The 15,795-nt window shown below is 48.1% G+C and overlaps 2 protein-coding genes across 5 annotated transcripts; one reads left to right on the top strand and one right to left on the bottom strand.

Moving 5' to 3' along the window:
* Positions 1-1,273: 1,273 nt before the first annotated feature.
* Positions 1,274-6,839, bottom strand: CDK2 (cyclin dependent kinase 2). Of its 3 annotated transcripts, XM_010805175.4 has the most exons (8): positions 6,489-6,839; positions 5,678-5,755; positions 5,440-5,560; positions 4,620-4,790; positions 4,069-4,170; positions 3,259-3,402; positions 2,752-2,955; positions 1,274-2,497 (listed from the first exon to the last, which is right to left on the bottom strand). In XM_010805175.4, the coding sequence occupies exons 1-8, from the start codon at positions 6,602-6,604 to the stop codon at positions 2,393-2,395; spliced, it is 1,041 nt and encodes a 346-aa protein (XP_010803477.1). In that variant the 5' UTR covers positions 6,605-6,839; the 3' UTR covers positions 1,274-2,392.
* An 81-nt stretch (positions 6,840-6,920) lies between these two features.
* On the top strand, positions 6,921-15,733 carry PMEL (premelanosome protein). Of its 2 annotated transcripts, XM_005206504.5 has the most exons (12): positions 6,921-7,334; positions 7,566-7,690; positions 9,911-10,021; positions 10,167-10,313; positions 11,389-11,523; positions 11,900-12,061; positions 12,318-12,998; positions 13,904-14,020; positions 14,264-14,348; positions 14,458-14,663; positions 14,771-14,858; positions 15,484-15,733. In XM_005206504.5, the coding sequence occupies exons 2-12, from the start codon at positions 7,615-7,617 to the stop codon at positions 15,623-15,625; spliced, it is 1,950 nt and encodes a 649-aa protein (XP_005206561.1). In that variant the 5' UTR covers positions 6,921-7,334; positions 7,566-7,614; the 3' UTR covers positions 15,626-15,733.
* Positions 15,734-15,795: the final 62 nt, after the last annotated feature.

Raw genomic sequence — 15,795 nt, forward strand, 5'->3', positions numbered from 1 at the left:
AGGTAGGGGGCGGCACCCCATTGATAGGCGTATACTTTAACCAATAAAATCTCGATGCCCTCATGACCCCGCCTTTTAACTTATAAACATCTAATCAGGTGAGCGATGGAGGCGGGCCAAAGTGAAACTTCAACCAGTACTGAGAAAAGTCGGGACTTGAATGGCAGGCAAGGCGGGGTTGAAAGAGGCCTTAGGAACGCCGCTACTGACCTTCGCCCCTCCCCCGGGGTTTGGCGGGGGCTACCTCCAGCGCCCCGCCTTGGATGACAAATTCGCGGGCGTGAAGGGAAATACCTCTCCTAAGGACCCGGAGCCTGGGAATTTAAGCAGCCTTCACGTCGGTGCTTCCTCCTTTTAGTTGGGGCCTCAGAGCACAGGAATTTCGGGGGTGGCCCTCGGGCAGTCTGAGATGTTTTGTGGTGAGCTGAGACAGTGGCAGGTCCAAGAACTGGTAGTTTGGGGAGGCTTTAACCGGAGAAGGCGATGGCACCCCACTCTAGTACTCTTGCCTGGAAAATCCCACGGACGGAGGAGCCTGGTGGGCTGCAGTCCATGGGGTCGCGAAGAGTCGGACACGACTGAACGACTTCCTTTTCACTTTTCACTTTCATGCACTGGAGAAGGAAATGGCAACCTACTCCAGTGTTCTTGCCTGGAGAATCCCAGGGACAGGGGAGCCTGGTGGGCTGCCGTCTATGGGGTCACACAGAGTCGGACACGACTGAAGTGACTTAACAAAAAAAAAAATTAGCCCCTTTACAATAATTTTCGTACAGACGGTTGATACATTCAGAATCATATGTAAATGTGAATAAATATATTTGAAAAACTCTGCTGTTTGTAATATGCAAAAAGAAAAGAAAAAAAGGCAAACTTATTGGGAAACGCAGCGTCAATGCGAATTCCCTTGGAGCTCACTTCCAACATAGTGCTGCTCCTGAGCCCTAACAAACACTGCAAATCTCGAACTGGAGCCTTGTATGTATGTATGTGTGATATATAGGTGGGGGGTAGGGTGGTAAGATGCGCAGGTTTAGGGGGAAATGAAGCAGGAAATACATAAGCTTCACTTTCCCCAGCCGTAAAATGGGGGCAATAATTCCCGCTTCGCCCACCCGCACACTATCACATTGCTTCACAGAGGTCGAAATGGAGTGAGGTGGGTAGCCGTGCTCAGACATATTAAGAGGGGTCTGAAATCTATTATCACATACACACATCCATATTCTCTCTCACACCATTCTTTCAATAAATACACAAAAGGGGAAAGAGATGAACTGTAAAACTAGGAACTTTTTTTAATCAGTTACAAACTAAATTACAAATAATATTAACAGCAAGAACACTCAAGGACAAAAGGTGGGAGAAGAGAGACAAAATCATAAAAAGAAAAAGAGCTTTAAAAAAAAAACAAAAACATATTTGCATTACAGACCCCAAGGTGCACATGGCAACAAATCCCCACCCATTCCCACTTAAAAAACTACTATAAACTGAAATATAAATATAATTGTTCATCCTTCTTTTAAAGAAATATTTTTCCCCCAATGTCCCCGCTCAGTCACAGCCCTAAGTGTCAGAATTCTCAAAATGATGTCTCAACCTTAACTTTTACGGGGTGGCCTTCAGAGGAAAATGGGACCTAGCACCTTAAGAATCTTAAGAGAAAAATTCAAACATCTTTCACTTGCCTAATAAGGCCAAGGTGAAGCACAGTCCCTGTCCCAGAGCCTCCTAGACACATCTTGCCCATAGGAGGGACAGGCAAGAAGCCTAGGAGCCATCATTTCTACTGCAGCCCCACTGGGACCACAGAGGCTGGGAGTCTTGAGTCTCCCAGAGTTAGGTGAGATGAAACACTAAAACTAGGGTATAAACCGGTTGGATCTATTTTTTTAAACCTAATTCTTTGAAACAGGCCCCTCCATAATGTTTTTGTTTTGTGTGGTTTTTAAAGTTCCAACTTAGCCCCCACTGCTATAAGTTGGCCTTACACAGTGGCTCTGGAGGCTTGGGGTCTTTATCATCCCAGATACAGAAAATAATTAATAGTGGGGCTTTCAGAGACTGGGATGGCAAACTTATGTGGACGGAAGAGAAAGTCTTTTTTTTTTTTTGTCTTTTTAAAAAAATACCAGCCCTCTTAAGCAACGACTAAGAGGAGGGAGAGAGGGTAGTGGAGGCTGACTTAAGTGCATCTAATACTGAAGCGTCCTTTCAATTCCGCCTATTTCTTCTCTCCACCCCATCACTCCAGAGTGGATTGGCTAAGAGGGGCAGCTGAGTGCTAAGGCAACCAGACAAGATCAGTGAGCTAAGCGCCCGGGCTGAGCCAGATCACACTCACACTGGAGAAGAGGGTGATACTGGGGGTAGGGGCTTGAGAAGGCGATCAGAGTCGAAGGTGAGGTACTGGCTTGGTCACATCTTGGAAGAAAGGGTGAGCCAGAGCTGCCTTGGCTGAAATCCGCTTGTTAGGGTCGTAGTGCAGCATTTGCTGGAGGGAGAGATGCATGCTGACTTCAGTAATGTGGTAATGGACTAAATGGGCAGCAGGTATTGAGAAACTGGGAAACAGAATTCTTTCACCCCGAGTTCCCATTTCCTCCTCCCTATATCTAACAAGAGGGAAGCAGAGACAAGGGAAATGCTGAGACCAGGAGTCCAGGGCCTCATTCTTCCTTCATGCTAGAAAAACTCTGCCCAGGGGGAGGGAACAAGAGGAAATGGATGCCCACTCCCTAGTCTCACCGATAACAAGCTCCGTCCATCTTCATCCAGGGGAGGCACCACTTTGCTAAAATCCTGCCTGGCCCACTTGGGGAAACTTGGCTTATAATCAGGCATAGAAGTAACTCCTGGCCAAACCACCTCATCTGGGGTTCCCAGGGTCCGAAAGATCCGGAAGAGTTGGTCGATCTCAGAATCTCCGGGGAATAGGGCCCGGCGGGTCACCTGAAAATGGGGAAAGAGGAAAGGCCAAGACTGACATTGACGTCAATCAGAACTGCCCAAAGGATAATGGAGGTTCCCACAGGCAGTGGAAGGTCAGTAGGGCCCCCTGACTCCCTCCCCAGGGTCTTTCATGGGGTCAGTCACACAGAGCCTGAGACAATGAAGTCCCTTCATCTGCCTCCTCGCTCCCTCCTTCCTTCCCCCAACCATGGCTTTGCAGATCCCCAAGGCTGGGTGGGGCTGGGAGGGGGTGAATGTCTGGGGTGCCACTGACATGTAGCAAAGGGATGTCAAGCCACTCACGGGGTATGGGGTAGACACTGCGGTCATCCCCCCTCCTTGTGATGCAGCCACTTCTAGATAGGAGCACAGCGGGCAGAGACTGTGTCTTCCATTTCTTCTGTGTTCCCCACAGCACCTAGCATGGTGCTGGGTACACACTAGGTGCTTAACAAATATTTTTTGATGAATTGAGAGACGTATATGGGCAATTGTAAAGTATTGCACTGGGGGATAAATGCATGTTATATATATGGGCTAATGGTCTCCATGCCCCCAGTTACAACCCAGATAAGGGACCATAAAACATACTGCTGATTTGATTCGAAAACTCAGCTCACTCCACTGTTGTATTAAAGGGAATGAGAGCTCCCTTATAAGGCTGGGCCTCAGGGATCCTTCAATCTGAAAAGCCAGAGGTTGAGGGGGGGACATGTCTGAAGTTTAAATAAAAGGTGTGGATAAGGTGAATACAGCTGGCCTCACCACTTCCTGATGCCCTAAAATAAGGTCTATAGGCAAATGAAGGAGATGCTAAATGGAACTTATTTTCCCAAATATATGTAGGCTAAAGCTAGCGCAGTTGCAGAAATGATTTAGCTCAGTTTGAGATAAGATTTGTATACTGGATGCTAAGCTGTTTGAGGCTATCCTAACATTGTGGTTGACATCAGCGATGACAGCCCTCTCCTTTCTCCACCACCCTCTTTGTGCTACTCTAGAGGAAAAACCCTGTGATAAGAGAAGGACCATGGGTCTGGGCCAAGAAACAGTTCTGTTGTTCTTGAGTGTGGGAAGGAGTGGGCTGGGTAGACCATGGGCATGCCTCCATACCATCTCAGCAAAGATGCAACCGAGGCTCCATATGTCCACTGCTGTGGAGTAGTATTTGCAGCCCAGAAGGATTTCCGGTGCTCGGTACCACAGAGTCACCACCTAAGGACAAGAGTACAGGACATGAAGATACCCACATGTCAGTTCCTAAACACTATTCTGCTAACTCAATTCTTAACAAGCAGCTTCTATCCCTACATCCTTCCCTTCCCTCTCATTGCCCCTAAGTAAAATAACTGGGTACAACTTCTTAGCCCAGAGTTAGCCTAATCCATGGTTCTGGGGAACATATATTCTGAACCCCCAATTTGCAACCTCTTGGAAAACTTGAGGCAAATGGTCATAATTTTAAATTTCATGCCTTCCACCTGTCTCCTGGCTCGGTATCTATCAATATATGAACTCTATGCATACTCTAAGACCTCCCGGGGTGTCAGAAATACTTTCCATGTAGTGAGAAACTGCTGGCCAGATCGTTACTAAAAACTCTGTGAATGTCCTTGTTAACACCTCCCAGGAAGTTCAGAGAAGACATGCAGAGGAGGACTCACCTCGTGGGTATAAGTACGAACAGGGACCCCAAAAGCTCTGGCTAGTCCAAAGTCTGCTAGCTTGATGGACCCATCTGCGTTGATAAGCAGGTTCTGAGGTTTAAGGTCTCGGTGCAGGACTCGATGAGAGTGGCAGAAAGCTAGGCCCTGGAGCAGCTGGAACAAGTAGCTCTGACAAGGGGAGAGAAAAGACTGTGTTTTTCCACCACCATGAGCAGATTAGGGTCTCCTCTGTAACTCCAAAGTTCTACTAAAGCCTTTACTATTTAAATTGTAATTATATGTTTTCAAGCTATTTCTCCAATTGGATTGTCAATCCATTGAGGATAAAATCAGGTCTCATTCAGTTTTGCATTTATGTTCCATATCGTGAGACCAGCACATTGAAGGTGTTCAATAAATATGTGTTGGATGTTTGCTGGTTGATCGAAAGTAGCTTCTGAAGTAAGGAACCCAGAAAAACGGACAACAGAGACTCACTGGCTATTGCTCCCACCAAACAGGTGGAAGGGCTTTCTGGAGGCGTCTACCAAGTACCCCCCAGTCCCATTTATCTGAGTTTCATCTCAAGAACCTTCCACCTGAGCTGCTAAGTTGACTCACTAGAGTTTCAACGTCTTTGATTCCCCTGCCCAGCCCTAGGGTTAAAGCATAATGAGCAGTGAAAGAGCCACAAGAAAAGGTGTGTATGTGTGTGTGTGTCGGGGGGTGAAGGCTGGGAAGGAAGCCAAGATCACAAATCAACACTCAGTCCAGACTGTCTGCCTTCAGTCCCCCTAAGACACGCCCATGTTGGGGAGGAGTTGATGAGAAGGAGTACCTTTATGAGCGGAAGAGGAATGCCAGTGAGCGCAGAGGCATCCATGAATTTCTTGAGATCCTGGTGCAGAAACTCAAAAACCAGGTAGAGTTTGTTTTCTGTGTGAATGACATCCAGCAGCCTAGGGAAGGGGGAGGTCCAGGAATACACGTGAGGGAGAGAAAGGCCCAGATAATACAAACAGAAGACATCCTCCTTTACTGTCAGAGCACCTCCCACCTCCCAGATACATACTTACTTGACAATATTAGGGTGATTAAGCTCCTTAAGCAGAGAGATCTCTCGTATGGCAGTACTGGGTACACCCTCTGTCTCACTTGGAGAAGTTGGGAAAGCAGAGATGGGAATGTGGTTACAAATATTCCTCTTCCCTCAGCAGTACAGTCATTCCCCCCACACCACCCCCAGCCCCCACCATCCCAGCATCCCCTACGAAAGTGAGAGAAAGGGTGCTTCAGGGGTTAATTCATGGATGGACAGGAGTGGCTTTTTAGACACTTTAAGATCATCATTTCTTCTTTGCCCAGGGTTAGGTTAGCAAAGCCTCTTGGTGAAGGTGAAGTTAAAAGGGGGAAAAGTGTATGTATGTCGGGGGGGAGTAACAGCACCCAGCCTCTCTAGAGGTGCCAGTGAGGTTCAACTGCCATTCTTTTGAAAGAGAGAATTCTAAGATGCGGGTGGGGTTGGAGTACTGAGGGCTCGTCTAGTCATTTATAAGGGTGCTCTTTACCGCTTATCACAAAACCCATCTCCTCGTCGGGGAGTCCTGGATCCCATCTCAAAAGGCTCCTTCCTCTTCCTGACTCTTTCTGACTGTACATTTGGGGACATTAACCGCTTTGGGGGAGGAAATTTCCCATGGATTCGACACTACCCTATAGTCTCCACCGGGAAACCTTCTACTCGTCCTTCAACCCACCTCTCCACTTCAAAAGACTTCCCTCCCTGCTACCTTCCGGTCCCTGGAAGGCTACCCGCCTGTTGCGGTGGGGGTGGGGGGCACTCAAGGAGCTCCCGAGTTAGGAGTCCCGGGTACAGAGGCCACTCACGTGTCCAGGCGGATTTTTTTAAGCGCCACCACTTCTCCCGTCAACTTGTTTTTGGCTTTGTACACAACTCCGTACGTTCCCTCTCCGATCTTTTCCACTTTTTGGAAGTTCTCCATGAAGCGCTAGCGAGTCGGGTCAGCCCGGCCCTGGAGCGGGGGCCTGGGAACCCTGCAGAAAACGGCACCCAGTTCTCGGGGGCCGAGGAGGGAAACAGGGCCCAGCACCGCGACCCGAGGTCGGGATGGAACGCAGTGTATCTCCCGCTCTTGTCAATTTGTCCAACTTGAAACAATATTGCCGCCTCCCCTCTGTAGTTCCCTACCGCCACCAGAAGCCCCGCCTCTCCTTCCCGCGTTTCCCTGGCTCCTCCCTCAGATCTTCCTATTGGTCTACGTCATGGAGGGCGGGGCCATCCTTGCGTCCCTCGCAGCAAACGACCCCACCCAGAGCAACTTTGGTTCCGAGGAGTATTAAGGATAAATTTTTATCTGGGAGGGGAGACTGAACACCTTTTTCCAAGTATCTGATTTGGGATCGAGTTGTCTCCCTGTGTCCTGAGTCTATAGGGATTTCCTGATCTCTAATTCGCCACCCCTAGGAAAATATGTATTGATCTAAGATTAAATTCCACCTCGCCCTGGAGCCTCCTCTGAAAGCAGGAAACTGGAAATCTCATTGTAAGGGTTTCCTGGGGCTCCGAAGAGTCGTTGTCCCGCTTCTCTCAGCCTACCCCAATACTGTCTGTTTTTGGATCCAGGGTCACTGCTTCTACAGTTATTTTGAGAGGTTCCTGGTTTGACTCACAATAGATTGATCCTCTCCCCAATGATGAACTGTGTGTGTCTGGTACGTGTTATGTTTTGTAGCTGCCCTTCAGTCATTTTTTCCCCCCGAGGGGAGATGGAGTGCTTTAAGATGAGACTGACCTTGTGAAGTCAGAAACTGTCAATGAGTAGCAGGATGTCCAGGGACCAGGATCCCTACTCAGTTCTTTCTCAGGTCCTTCTGCTCCTCCCAGGATTTGCCTGGAGGGAGGGGAGGAAGGGCTATGCAAATAAGCACCCCCTTCTTATACAGGGGTTTGTCCAATGCCCCAGAGTCTTTGGTTGCTGGAAGGAAGAACAGGATGGATCTGGTGCTGAGAAAATACCTTCTCCATGTGGCTCTGATGGGTGTTCTTCTGGCTGTAGGGACCACAGAAGGTGAGTGTGGGATGTTGGACATGAACAAGTGTGAATTTGGGGTTGCACACCTGCTCTGGTTTTTCTCTCCCTAAAATGGAAGATATCAGTAGTGCTTCAGGTGTCTCCCACCCATTTGATTTAGTGAGGACATGGGCAACTGAGCTCCCTCCCCACATGAAGATTTGGGTGCATGTGTGTTCAGGCACTTGGGACTGAACCTGAAAACAACCCCATCTACCTGGATGGGTGAGAGAACAGTATGTCTCCGTGGCCCTAATTTTGAGATGCTCTGAATAGTGAGCTGGAACATGGGTGCCAAGGTAGTAAAATGAGTGGAAACTCATTTAGGCTTTGTCTCAGGCACTTGGGATAGGGTATTTAGGAGATAGAGAAAGATAGGAGATAGGAGAAAGGAGAAAGAGGATGTGGTATTGGATAGAAGGGTAATGAGGCACCTCATCCCCTCTTTGGGATGGGCATGGGTGAACACAGCCCAGGCTTTTGTTCTGGGGCTGGAAGAGACAGGCAGAAGGGTCTCAGCTGAGCATCACATGAAAGGGCTCTGGGGGATTGGGGCCTCGTGACAGGAGCAAGGCGGGTGGGGTGGGGATGGTGAGAGGGTCTGGAATGTCCCGTGCTGCTCTGAGGAGGGAGGATTGGGAGTGGAGAAAGAATGGGGCATCTTATGATTCTCTTGTTCTTGTGGTGAGGTATTCAGTGGGATAATTCTAGATCCTCCCCCAAGAGAATCAACCAGGTTTCTGGTACATGTTAGAGATGGAGTGAGGATAGTCTGTGATGTGCAGAAATATCTACATTGTACCCCAGTGCCCCCTTTCTCTAGATCCCTGGTCTCACAGACTTCTTGGAACTTCTCCTTGATCTGACTTCCCTCATTCATGGTGTCATTTCAAGTCTTATTCTTTTACTATGTTCGTTATTGTATTCTGGAAATATCCTGTTCATATGTGTCCACCCAAGGCTCTTAATATGTTGTGCTTACTTTTTGGATCCAGATTTTTAAAATCATAAGAAGACATTTTTATATAGTTCATGAAATTTTGCATGGACTGAGTTTGATAATTTTGTTTAGTGTGAATTAACATTGTGTTTATTTAAGAAAAAAAAATATTTTTTTACAGAAACCTACTGAATTTGTAGGGTTTTAAAATAACATGATGTCTGGGATTTGCTTTTGAATGCTTCAGCCAAAAAACAAACGAACAACAAAAATAAAGGATAGATAAAGCAAATGTGACAAAATGCTGATAGTTGTTGGACCTTGGGGAGACACATGCAGAGCCATCACATCACTTTTTTTCAGACATCTTTCTTGGTCAGTTATAATCATTTTGTTTGTCCCCACTCCCAATTTCTACTTGCCTCTAGTCCATCCTCCTCACTGCTTGCCAAAGTGATCCTTCTAAAACACAAATCTGATCATATTCAAAAAGCTTTTGAAGGGTAAGTTTTATGGTATATGCCATATATCAGTACAACAAACAAAATCGTCTGAGGTGCCGTTGCCTACAGGATAAAGTCCAAACTCCTTTGCCTGGCACTCCAAGCCCCCACTCTATTTTCTTGGCCTCATCTCTCATGATGTACATCAGCCACATTGCTAGTGTCTGCTCATGGCCTTCTGCCTAGAATGCTTTATGCCCCAGCCAACTATTTACTGTCTTCTTCAGTCGACCAGAGTGCAATTTACCTGTTTAAAATCTATCATTTTGTTATACATTGTGCATGTCTATTATGGCTCATATTAAGCAATGCCTTGGATTATAGTAATTTATGTATATGTCTATTTCATATACTTTAACCTGAACCCCTTCAGAACCATTTCTTTTTCATTTCTTAAGTTCTTTGCACCTAGCCCAGTGCCTGGTACGTCGTGGGTATTCAGTAGATTAAAATGCACTTTAAGGAACTTCCCTTGTTGTCCATCAAGTGGCTAAGGCTCTGTGCTCCCAATGCAGGGGACCAGGGTTCAATCTCAGGTCAGGGAACTAGATCCCACAGGTCACAACTAAGAGTTTGCAAGCCACAACTACCTGACCTCACATGCCACAACTAATCGAAGATCCCTCGTGCTGCAACTAAGTCCTAGTGCAGTTAAATATATTTTTTTAATGCACTTTGAATGTGAGAATGAATGATGTGTCACAGACACTGTTGTCCCCTGAGAAGGGAGTGAGTAATGATTTGAGGGCCCTCATAGTATATCTTCCTTTTTAGGACCCAGAGACAGGGACTGGCTTGGTGTCTCAAGGCAGCTCAGAATTAAAGCATGGAACAGACAGCTGTATCCAGAGTGGACAGAAAGCCAGGGGCCTGACTGCTGGAGAGGTAGGAACTTGGCAATTTCCAGGGAGGATATGGTGGAAATGGGTGGGGAGGGGAATGGGGTTGAATGTACTTAGGAAGATAGGGAAGGAAAAGGCATACAGGGAGGAGAAGCCAAGGAGCTAATTAATGCAGCTGCCCTTTTCAGGTGGCCACATATCCCTGAAGGTCAGCAATGATGGGCCTACACTGATTGGGGCAAATGCTTCCTTCTCTATTGCCTTGCACTTTCCTAAAAGCCAAAAGGTGCTGCCAGATGGGCAGGTCATCTGGGCCAACAACACCATCATCAATGGTGAGTACCTCTCCGCCTCCTTCCCAAGGTCCAGAATCCCTGGTATCCCCAATGAGCTCAAGGAATCCTCCTCCTCTTTTTTTTTTTTTTTTTTTACAAATTATATATGTAACACATATTCACTGCAGAAAAATTAGAAAACACAGATAAACCAAAAAGAAAAAAAATTATAGTTCCCCAAATGGGGCACAGAAGACCCAGTGGACATAGAAGTTGGATAGACTTGGATTTAAACTGGTTACCAGTATGTGACCCTGGACAAGTCACTGAATTGTTTTGTTCTTCCATTCCCTTATCTATAGAATGGGGATGATAACACTTTAAAAGGTTCTTGTAAGGATTAAAATGTGATAATATATAAAGATTTTAGCATAATGCCTGCCCTGTGCTGTGCTTAGTACCTTAGTTTAGACGCTTTGCAACCCCATGGACTGTAGCCCACCAGGCTCCTCTGTCCATGTGGATTCTGCAGGCAAGAATACTGGAGTGGGTCACCATGCACTCCTCCAGGGGATCTTCCCAACTCAGGGATCGAACCCAGGTCCTAGCCTACAGTATTAATTGATGCTGTTATTTTTACTTTTATCCCACTAGCTAGAGCACATCATCCTAGACATTTTGATACATGGCCTACCAATTTGTTTCCAGTGTAAGAATATACATGTGTGTGCTCAGTGGCTCAGTCGTGTCTGACTCTTTGCAACCCCATGGACTGTAGCCCGCGAAAGCTCCTCTGCCCATGGGATTGCCCAGCCAAGAATACTGGAGCAGGTTGCCATTTCTTCCTCCAGGGGATCTTTCAACACAGGGATTGAATCCTTGTCTCCTGTGTTTCCTGCATTGGCAGGTGTATTCTTTACCACTGAGCCACCTGGGAAACCCCTTAAGTATATACACATGAATCTTTTATAGTTTCCATTCTCCCTTCTACCACTCCAAATAGGTTATACCAAGGAGAATGTATTTTGGTAGCTAGGCAGTATTCCTGGAGCCCCTCTCTGGGAGTCATGTTAAAGGTTTTGGTGTACAGTGAGGAATGCCAGGGATTGAGGGAGACTTGCTGTCTTCTTTTCAGGGAGCCAGGTGTGGGGAGGACAGCTGGTATATCCCCAAGAACCTGATGATACCTGCATCTTCCCCGATGGGGAGCCCTGCCCTTCTGGCCCTCTATCTCAGAAAAGATGCTTTGTTTATGTCTGGAAGACCTGGGGTAAGAGTTTCCCTTCTCTGGCCTGTCATTCACACTTAAATTCACTTCTTCCTACCTGATCCCCTTTCTTTTGGTCTCATCCTTAAATTCTGTGAGTTTCCCTAATCTTCACTTCCCCCATGACTCCTTCCTCTTCCACAGCACCTAGTCAACTCTATTATACTTCTTTCTGGGAGCCCTGCTCCAATTATAGTCCCATCCCATGGACCCTCTCATAAGGACTTTTTTCCTGCCCAACATATGCAAGCTTAAACTCTCTGAAATAACCATCCTTGATACATCTCCTGACCTTCCTTCTCTGGTTCCATCTCTAACCCTGCCCCAGTCTCCTTTGACCAGTAACCCCCTTCCCTACTCTTCTTTCCAAAAACCTCAGACCAATACTGGCAAGTTCTGGGGGGCCCAGTGTCTGGACTGAGCATCGGGACAGACAAGGCAATGCTGGGCACATATAACATGGAAGTGACTGTCTACCACCGCCGGGGGTCCCAGAGCTATGTGCCCCTCGCTCACTCCAGTTCAGCCTTCACCATTACTGGTAAGGACTGAGGAGGGGACAAGGCCAGTTGCAGGGCAGGAGAAGGTGGGGAGGCTGGGCTGGACAGGAAAGGGGAAAGAGGAAATGGTGTGTAACCTTACAGGGGCAGAACCAGGAAGATGTGGGCAGAGGGATGTGGGGCTTGGAGCCCGTGAAGGGCCAGGCAGCTTGGGTTGGTTGAAAAATATGGCTGTGAAAGAAGAAGCTGACAGAAAGAAGAACTTATGGTTCTCACTTTCTCTGACTCCAATCCCAGACCAGGTGCCCTTCTCTGTGAGTGTGTCTCAGCTGCAGGCCTTGGATGGAAGGAACAAGCGCTTCCTGAGAAAGCAGCCTCTGACCTTTGCCCTCCAGCTCCATGATCCCAGTGGCTATTTGGCTGGGGCTGACCTTTCCTACACCTGGGACTTTGGTGACAGTACAGGGACCCTGATCTCTCGGGCACTCACGGTCACTCACACTTACCTAGAGTCTGGCCCAGTCACTGCACAGGTGGTGCTGCAGGCTGCCATTCCTCTCACCTCCTGTGGCTCCTCTCCAGTTCCAGGCACTACAGATAGGCATGTGACAACTGCAGAGGCTCCTGGAACCACAGCTGGCCAAGTGCCTACTACAGAAGTCATGGGCACCACACCTGGCCAGGTGCCAACTGCAGAGGCCCCTGGCACCACAGTTGGGTGGGTGCCAACCACAGAGGATGTAGGTACCACACCTGAGCAGGTGGCAACCTCCAAAGTCTTAAGTACCACACCAGTGGAGATGCCAACTGCAAAAGCTACAGGTAGGACACCTGAAGTGTCAACTACAGAGCCCTCTGGAACCACAGTTACACAGGGAACAACTCCAGAGCTGGTGGAGACCACAGCTGGAGAGGTGTCCACTCCTGAGCCTGCGGGTTCAAATACTAGCTCATTCATGCCTACAGAAGGTACTGCAGGTAAGGGGGCTACCATGAATGAGTTCATAGAGGTGGGGCATTTGTCACAGCTCTGAAGACCTGAAAGAATTGCTCAGGACCCAGATGTTACTCAATCCTTAGCTTAGCAGTGGAGTCCCCTCAGAATCTTCACTGGTTTTAAAACCCCCTAAGTCCCTCTTAATGGCACAGAATAGATCCAGAGTTCAGGAAACCAGGGTCTTCTCCTAGGCCAGGGGTAGAGAGCTTATTCTCTCTTCCTGAAGAGAAGTTCAGGAAGCAGTGTGTGATCATTTGGTGGTGGTGCTCAGTCATGTCTGACTCTGTGACCTCATGGACTATGGCCCACCAGGCTCCTCTGTCCATAGAATTCTCCAGGCAAGAATACTGGAGTGGGTGGCCATTTCCTTCTCCAGGGGATTTTCCCTGCCCAGGGATTAAACCCGAATTGGCAGGTGGATTCTTTACCCGAGCCACCTAGAAAGTCCCATGTGATCATTAGATAATACTTATACCTCATTTTCTGATTAAGTGTAAACACAGAAATCTTTCTGACACCACTTCCCACCCCTGGATTCCCATCCCAAAGTAGGTTTACCTGGAATTGTGGTAGGAATACTAAAAAGGGAGAAGTGAGATAGTGACACTATGACTTAACACATGTCAAATGTCTGACCCAGGACCTGGCACAGTGTAGGGTGTGATAAACATTTGGGATGTCTAAAATTCTGACTCTAACCCTGTGACTCTGGGGCAGTCATTTCTCTTGGGCCTTTCTTTATCTTAAAAAATGAGAGTTTCCAGCTCTTGTCTGATTCTAAGCCTGGATCCAGTAGCTCTGACTCTACCTGGAAAAATGCTTGTTGGGCCTGTTTTCAGGTTAGTCATTTGCTTTTTGACTTTGCCTCTTTAATCCTCTCCTCCAGGCTCCCTGAGTCCCCTGCCGGATGACACTGCCACCTTAGTCCTGGAGAAGCGCCAAGCCCCCCTGGATTGTGTTCTGTATCGCTATGGCTCCTTTTCCCTCACCCTGGACATTGTCCGTGAGTCTTGCCTACATTGTCCGTAAGCTGGTGGAGGGAGGCGTGTGCTGCTTAGGGTTGCCCAGTGGAAGCACACCTTGGAAGGAATTACTCACCTGGACAAGGAGAATACCCAGATCCCAGGGGTTTCATATGAAGGCAGAATGGGATTAGGGAGGCAGCCCGAGGACCTTCCTGGCCATGGGCCTTGGGGGAGGATAAGTAGAGGAGTCTCAGACTTAAAAAAATCTTGCAACTTTGCAGAGGGTATTGAGAGTGCTGAGATCCTACAGGCTGTGTCATCCAGTGAAGGAGATGCATTTGAGCTGACTGTGTCTTGCCAAGGCGGGTGAGTGTCCCACGGTTGCCCTGAGAACTCCTGGGGTGACTACTGTCCTGTTCTCTGGTGTCTAGTGTCCCTTCCCAGATTCCCTGACGTAAGCTGACATCTCTCCCAGGCTACCCAAGGAAGCCTGCATGGACATCTCATCGCCAGGGTGTCAGCTGCCTGCCCAGCGGCTGTGTCAGCCTGTGCCCCCCAGCCCAGCCTGCCAGCTGGTTTTGCACCAGGTACTGAAGGGTGGCTCAGGGACCTACTGCCTCAATGTGTCTTTGGCTGATGCCAATAGCCTGGCGATGGTCAGCACCCAGCTTGTCATGCCTGGTAGGTAGTTGGACAAGAGGTAGGATGAAGACACGGGGAGATGGTAGAGGTTACCTACTAGAGGAAGCAGACACTGAATGCAGCCGTATCTGGGATTCCACCCATAGGGCAAGAAGCAGGCCTCAGGCAGGCTCCTCTGTTCGTGGGCATCTTGCTGGTGCTAACAGCTTTGTTGCTTGCATCTCTGATATACAGGTGAGATCCCCGCCATCCTGCTCCCACTCCTTTACCCCTTATTACCACCACCACTCTTCCTCATGGGAAGAAGAAACCACCAACCCCTTTGGGAAAGTGTAGAGTCCAAGAAAGAGCCCAGACTTGGAAGTTCAACAGGTCTAGGCTGCAGTCTTGCTGGTGGGACCCTGGGGAAGTCCATTAACCCTTCTGAGCCACTGAAAAGTAGGAAACATAATACCTGTCCTGTGGGGCTGTTTTCAGGGCTCTAGACAATGTGAGTAAAACACCTGGTTCTGAAACAAAAGTGGAATAAATGATGATCTCAATGACTGTTGTTATGAATAATATCAACAGTGGAGAAGAACTCAGTGAACTGAGTTCTCCACCTGCCAGAAAGGCAAATCCCTAGGCCTGGAGGGCTGAGGTCCTCAAAGCAGGGAAGCCTGTAGGGTGAGAGGAAAATGGTCAGAGCTTACCATAAACATAAGAGAGGATAAACCCTGTTGGTGAGAAGAGGAGGGAGCCAGGATCAAGACCAAGTCAACCTGGGTTATGGTTTAGTCTTTTTTTTTTTTTAGAGAAGCACAAAGAGGTTGCCATTGACCACCACTAACCAGTATCCCTGCTTTTCTCCCAATATCAGGCGAAGACTTATGAAGCAAGGCTCAGCAGTCCCCCTTCCCCAGCTGCCACACGGTAGAACCCAGTGGCTACGTCTGCCCTGGGTCTTCCGCTCTTGCCCCATTGGTGAGAGCAAACCCCTCCTCAGTGGACAGCAGGTCTGAGTGCTCTTATGTGAAGTCATGATTTACCCAGGTGGAGAGCAAGGCCTGTCTTTTCTCTGGTCTTCCCTCAGAGACTACCATTGCCTGAAATAAAGACTCAGAACTTGATGCTGTTATTTCCTTGTTTCTGGAAGAATCTATGTCACTTAAGGGGTGGAGGGATAAAGGAA

The sequence above is a fragment of the Bos taurus genome, chromosome 5 (genome assembly GCF_002263795.3).
Source record: "Bos taurus isolate L1 Dominette 01449 registration number 42190680 breed Hereford chromosome 5, ARS-UCD2.0, whole genome shotgun sequence".
NCBI classification, from domain to species: domain Eukaryota; kingdom Metazoa; phylum Chordata; class Mammalia; order Artiodactyla; family Bovidae; genus Bos; species Bos taurus.